This window comes from Ovis canadensis, chromosome 7 (assembly GCF_042477335.2).
Source record: "Ovis canadensis isolate MfBH-ARS-UI-01 breed Bighorn chromosome 7, ARS-UI_OviCan_v2, whole genome shotgun sequence".
Taxonomy (NCBI): Eukaryota; Metazoa; Chordata; class Mammalia; order Artiodactyla; family Bovidae; genus Ovis; species Ovis canadensis.
Window position 1 is genome coordinate 24,513,792 of NC_091251.1, and position 6,111 is coordinate 24,519,902.

At 55.2% G+C, this 6,111-nt stretch overlaps 1 protein-coding gene across 1 annotated transcript; it reads left to right on the top strand.

Moving 5' to 3' along the window:
* Positions 1–2,939: 2,939 nt before the first annotated feature.
* KBTBD13 (kelch repeat and BTB domain containing 13) lies at positions 2,940–5,846 on the top strand. The gene has a single exon (XM_069597403.1). It carries the CDS (start codon positions 2,940–2,942, stop codon positions 4,314–4,316), a length of 1,377 nt encoding a protein of 458 aa, XP_069453504.1. The 3' UTR covers positions 4,317–5,846.
* The last annotated feature ends 265 nt before the right edge of the window (positions 5,847–6,111 follow it).

The following is a 6,111-nucleotide window of genomic DNA, read 5'->3' on the forward strand; positions in this document are numbered from 1 at the left end:
CCCAGTCACTGCAGGGAAAGAGATAAACAAGGCCGGGTGCGCTCTGGAAAAGCTCAGAGTCTGACACAGAGCCCCACTGCTTGCTCCCACCCCCAACCTCACAAAGTAGAGAGGGAGGTTGGTGTGGGGTCGCGCAGGGCCTGGGAATTCCGTGGGCTGTCCACAGCCATGACAGCTCCTTGTCCTCTCCAAGTCCCAGAGGGACATTTGTCCGGGTGGAGGAAACTCTCACCAGCTGCAGAAAACACCCCACTGGGGCCTCAGGCACAGAGCCAGAGTGCAGATCCTGGATCTAGTCTCAGAATCAAGACCCCCACCTTGGGTGGCCTCCTCCTCACTTCCCTTCCTGGCTGTAAGGGTGGGGGTTGGGTGTGAGTGCTAGTGCCCAACTCGCTGGACTTGTGGGAAAACTGGGCTTGCACGCAAACTTCAGCCTGGAGGGGCTTATGCTCTCAGGAGAGGTACAAGCGGGGTTCTGCCTGTCTGCCACTTACTAGGTGCCTGGAATCAGACATTTGGGGAGGGAACTGTGGCCCTTTGTTTGAGCCTGGCAGGAGGTAGCAGTTACCCTTCCCAAAGACAAGGCTACTGCAGATGAGGAGGGGCAGTTGGGCCAGGGCCTGGAGTCAAGTGGACGGGCTTCAATCCATCCCACATCTTCAATCATAACCAAGGAAAGGCCCATTCCATCTCTAGGCCTCCCTTTCCTCATCCATGAAATGGGAACAGAGACATTCTTCCTGTCCTGGAGGCCACCAGCAAGGTCAGAGTCAGGCCTGGGCACTGCAGAGCCCACTTTCCTTCAAGAGGGGGACTGTCATGCCTATAGCCAACATCTAGCCCCAGGGAAGGAGAAAAGCTGACAAAGGGCCTGGTATAGTATCCATGGGGACTCTGGCCCACCCCTTCTATCTCCTCCTCCTCTTCCTGTCAGGTCTCTGGGGCAGAGAGTCTTGGCTATTTCTGGCTGCTGCCTCCAGGCTTCAGGCTTCCCAGGCTCACACAAGTGGTCCCCACACCCCAGCCCTGCTTTGATGGGGTGAACTGGGCTGAGAGTTCCCTGGCAAGAAAGGCACACTCATGTTGGATCTACAGATTGATACATAAGGGTCTATGCATGCGTGTGTCTTGGGGGGAGGGAAGTTCCCCAGCTCCCCTCCCAAGTACAGCTTTATCACTGTGAGCCACTGAGCCACTCCATCCTCCTGAAGACCTGCAGTTGAAAATCTCCTGAGGGGAAGATACATCCTACACGGGGCTGGGCCTCAGTTAACCTACTTGTAGCACAAAGTAGCAGAGAAGTTAACCACTAAGCTCCCTCGGGCTGACATTTTAGAATCCAGAGTCTGAGCTGGTAACCCAGGAAAGTTCCAGGCAAGATGGATAGCAGGAGGCCTGGGGCTCTCTGCTACCAGCTACGCAACCCTGGGCAATTCCCTTTCTGAAGTTTTCCTGGTGGCTCAGGTAGTAAAGAATCTGCCTGCAATGCAGGAGACCCAAGTTGGATACTTGGGACAGGGAGATCCCTTTCAGAAGGGAATGGCAACCCACTCCAGTATTCTTGCCTGGAGAATTCCATGAACAGAGGAGCCTGGTGGGCTATAGTCCAGGCTGTTGCAAAGGCTTGTTGAAAGCAACTAACACTTTCACTTTCACACTGTAAATGAAGGGGTTGAATCATAGGAGACCGAAATTCCTTCCGACTGTGACCTCCTGACACAAAGTGATCGCCCAGCATTTGTAGCACAGAGAGGACAGAGAACACAACGGTTAGGGATGTGGGTTCTGGGATCACACTGGGTGCACTCCAGTCCTAGCTGTGCTGCTCTCTGGCCACGTCACCTCGGCCAGGTGAGCAAACCTCCTGGTGACTCTGTCTCCTCATCTATGAGTTTAATAATACTTGACTCATGCATGCTGTAAGCAAAAAATGGATAACATCTATCAACTGAGGGAAAATAACAGCATCTACTCGTCAGATCGTTGTAAGGATTATGGAAGTTAAAGTGCTCACGAAAAGGCCTGCAGTGCAGTTTAAGGCTTCACTTAAACAGAAGCAGCCTGTCTCCTTCCCATCCACGGACACAGAGTCCCCTTAGCAGCGCCGCTTTTCTTTCCCCCAAGATCTGAGCTATACAGCAATGGACGAGCAGGGAGCACCCAGTGGGGAAGAGACATCAGCTTCCCATTCCCATCCCCAATCAGAGACTACTCCCACACTCAAGGGCCTTACTGAACGTTCACCTGTTACCCATCCATTTTACAGAGTAGGAAATCAAGGCTCAAAAAGAAACTGGACTAGCCCGATTCAGAGGCAGAGGCCCAAGGCAAAGGAGAATCTGCCCTGGACCCCAGCCTGGCCCTGGACAGACTCTACCTCTGTCTGTCCGTCTGGCACCCAAGTACCCCTGACTCACCAACCAAGGGGTGGGCCAGGTATTAACCTCGTCCTTGCACTTTCCCAGCTGAATGAGCTTGAAAAGCCATATAAATTCTCCGACCTTCATTCTGAACACTTTAGATATTGTCCAAATACCGTGCAATAGGTGTTAATTTATTGGCCCCATTTTGAGGAAGCAGAGGGTCAGAGTTAGGGTATCTGCACAAGGGGTTACAGCTGATTTAGTGCAGGTTAAATGGGATATCTTTGTAAACTGTCTTCACGGTGCCCTAAGGCCCGTAGGTGCCCACTATATGGTCACTATTATTATTATTATTATTTATCACACGGAAGTGAGTGACCCGGCAGGTGTCCAGATGCCCTCCGGGCCCTCGGCCATCCAGCCTGCTGGCCACCACATCACATGAGCCCTACTATCTTTAGCCAGGGAGATATTTATATCCCCCGGGGGAAGTTTCTGTCGCTGCGGGGGGAGCCCCAGTGTGCGTGGCCGCTGCGTCCAGGCCCCCAGAGGCAGCCTCTGCCCCTCGAGCCCGCCATGCCGCAGGGCCCAGAGACCCCGGTGCAGGTGTGGGTGGGCAGCCAACTCTTCCAGGCAGACCGGGCCCTGCTAGTGGAGCATTGCGGCTTCTTCCGCGGCCTCTTCCGCTCGGGCATGCAGGAGGCGCGCGCTGCCGAGGTGCACCTGGGCGCGCTGAGCCCGGACGGCTTCCGCACCACGCTGCGGGTGCTGCGCGGAGAGCGTCCAGCGCTGGCGGCTGCCGACGAGCTGCTGCAGGCCGTGGAGTGCGCCGCCTTCCTGCAGGCGCCGGCGCTGGCGCGCTTCCTAGAGCACAGCCTCACGTCGGAGAACTGCGCGCTGCTGTGCGACGCGGCCGCAGCCTTCGGCCTGCACGACGTCTTCCACAGCGCCGCGCTCTTCATCCGCGACGGCGCCCGCGAGCTGGCGGCCGAGCTGGCGCTGCCCGAGGCCCGCACCTACGTGGCGGCCCTGCGGCCCAGCAGCTACGTGGCTGTGAGCACACATGCGCCGGCGCCCGGCTTCCTGGAGGACCCTTCGCGCACCATGTGCTACCTGGATGAGGAGGAGGACACCTGGCGGACGCTGGCCGCGCTGCCCCTGGAGGCCAGCACGCTCCTGGCCGGCGTGGCCACGCTGGGCAACAAGCTCTACATTGTGGGGGGTGTGCGGGGCCCCAACAAGGAGGTGGTGGACCTGGGCTTCTGCTACGACCCCGACGGCGGAACGTGGCGCGAGTTCCCCAGCCCCCACCAGCCGCGCTACGACACGGCGCTGGCCGGCTTCGAGGGCCACCTCTACGCCATCGGGGGGGAGTTCCAGAGGACAGCTATGAGCTCAGTGGAGCGCTACGACCCGGCCTCGGGCTGCTGGAGCTTCATGGCCGACTTGCCGCAGCCAGCTGCCGGCGTACCCTGCGCACATGCCCGCGGCCGCCTCTTCGTGTGTCTGTGGCAGCCGGCAGACACGACGGCCGTAGTGGAGTACGCTGTGCGGGCTGATGAGTGGCTGCCCGTGGCCGAGCTGCGGCGCCCGCAGAGCTACGGCCACTGCATGGTGGCCCACCGCGACAGCCTCTACGTGGTGCGTAACGGACCTAAGGATGACTTCCTGCACTGCGCCATCGACTGCCTCAACCTAGCCACGGGCCAGTGGACAGCGCTGCCGGGTCAGTTCGTCAACAGCAAAGGCGCGCTCTTCACTGCCGTGGTGCGCGGCGACACCGTCTATACGGTCAACCGCGTGTTCACCCTGCTCTATGCCATTGAGGGCGGCTCCTGGCGGCTGCTTAGGGAGAAGGCCGGCTTCCCACGGCCCGGTTCCTTGCAGACCTTTCTCCTGAGGCTGCCTCCCGGTGCCCGGGGGCCTGTGGCCTCGACAACACCAGAACTGTGATCCTTAGGCTGGACTTTTCGGACTAGATGCCCAGAGCCTTCTGTGAGCTATGGCTGAGTCTATGAGAGTGACCTTAGGAGCTGCCGGAAACTTCAGGCCCTGGTTGAGATGTCCGGGGTCTTGTGACTTCTGGTTGTGTGAAGGTATCCAAGAATCTCAGGAAGCGTCGACTCGGGATCTCAACCCTCAAATTACTTGGGCTCTCTTGAGAGCTGGTGGGTCACAACGTCAGTGGAAGGGATGGGGGATAGGATTTCAATAATCCAGGCTTGTGTGTGAAAGGGCCAGTAATTGAGGACCGGCTGGGAGTGGGTTAAGTGATGTTAATGAAACTGCCAGTGAAGTAAGAATTAGGTACATTGCACCTAATGTGACTGTAGTTACCAGACAGGGGTTCAAAAGCTTAGAGTCTAGCCCAGAACAACAAAGTGTTTACATGCACTTGTCTTGATCCGCAGAGGGCTGAAGGCAACTTAGAAAAACAAACAAGAAACAAACCCTGCAATATAATAAACAAAGTACTGAAGCAATCAGGACAAAGGGAAAATAGGGAGAGGGAAAATATGTTATTCCAGGCAGGAGGGTAGTAAACAAACTGTATTAAGACAGACAGGATAATTAGCTGCTAAAGGGGGTGATTCAGAAGAGGAGAGGCAGGGAAAGCTGAGCAGATGGGAAGAGCCTGTGAGCCCTGTCTTTGAGGCAGAGCAGCTATAGATGGAGGCCTCTGGGGAGGCATCGAGGCTGGCCTGGCCTGTGGAGAGAGAGACTGAACAGCATCTAGAGTGAGACCTGTGAGGGAGAACGGGATCCCGGCACCATTTAATGGGATGTGGGCCCACAGGGGAGAGCCCAGTCGGAGGTCTCTTGCCCACTGCCTTTTTTGTCATCACCCCAGGGGCGGTGGACTGTTAATTTTCATGACTTTAGGTTACTCAAAGTATGAGCCCAATTTAGAGCAGGTCTGATGGTGGCTCTGCTGGTAAAGAATCCGCCTGCCAATGCAGGAGACATGGGTTTGATCCCTGGGCCAGGAAGATCCCCTGGAGAAGGAAATGGCAACCCACTCCAGTATTCTTGCTTGGGAAATCCCATGGACAGAGGAGCCTGGTGAGCTACAGTCCATAGGGTTGCAAAAGAGTCAGATAGGACTTAGTAAATAAACAAACGGCCTCCATTGCTGCCATTCCCTGAACCTGGAATGCCTCTCTCTCTCTCTCTCTCTGTTGCCTCCTCTGTGCAGGGTTGGCTGTTCCCAGCCTTGACTGCCTGCATTGCTCACTGGACCCCTGGCTGACATCATTGTCTGTGTCTGTATGCGCACAGTCGTGCAGCTGTGCACGTATGCAGATAGCAAGAACACAGATCTTATTGTGCTGTCAGCTGAGCCGGGGCACTTTCCTACCTGCAGAATCAAATGATGAGGTCCTACAAATGCACATATCTATAAAACAGAAGCAGGCTCACAGACATAAAGAAGGGCTTGGGGTTGCCAAGGAAGAGGAGGGTTTGGGAGGGAAGGATTGAAAGTCTGGGTTTAGTAGATACAAACTATTATATACAAAATGGATAAGCAACAAGGTCCTACTTACATATAGCACAGAGGATTAAAAGCAATATCCTGTGATAAACCATAATGGAAATATATATATATAGACATATATATATGAGTCACTTTGCTGTACACCAGAAATTAACACAATATTGTAAATAGTTCAATAAAATTATTTTTTTAAAGAGAAAAACACAAGGTCCTAAAAGACCCCAGGCTATAGCGACTGCTAGTTAGGGATCT

Excerpts from the sequence above, each read along its gene's own strand:
- KBTBD13 (XM_069597403.1), top strand. The coding sequence starts at position 2,940 with ATGCCGCAGGGCCCAGAGACCCCGGTGCAGGTGTGGGTGGGCAGCCAA.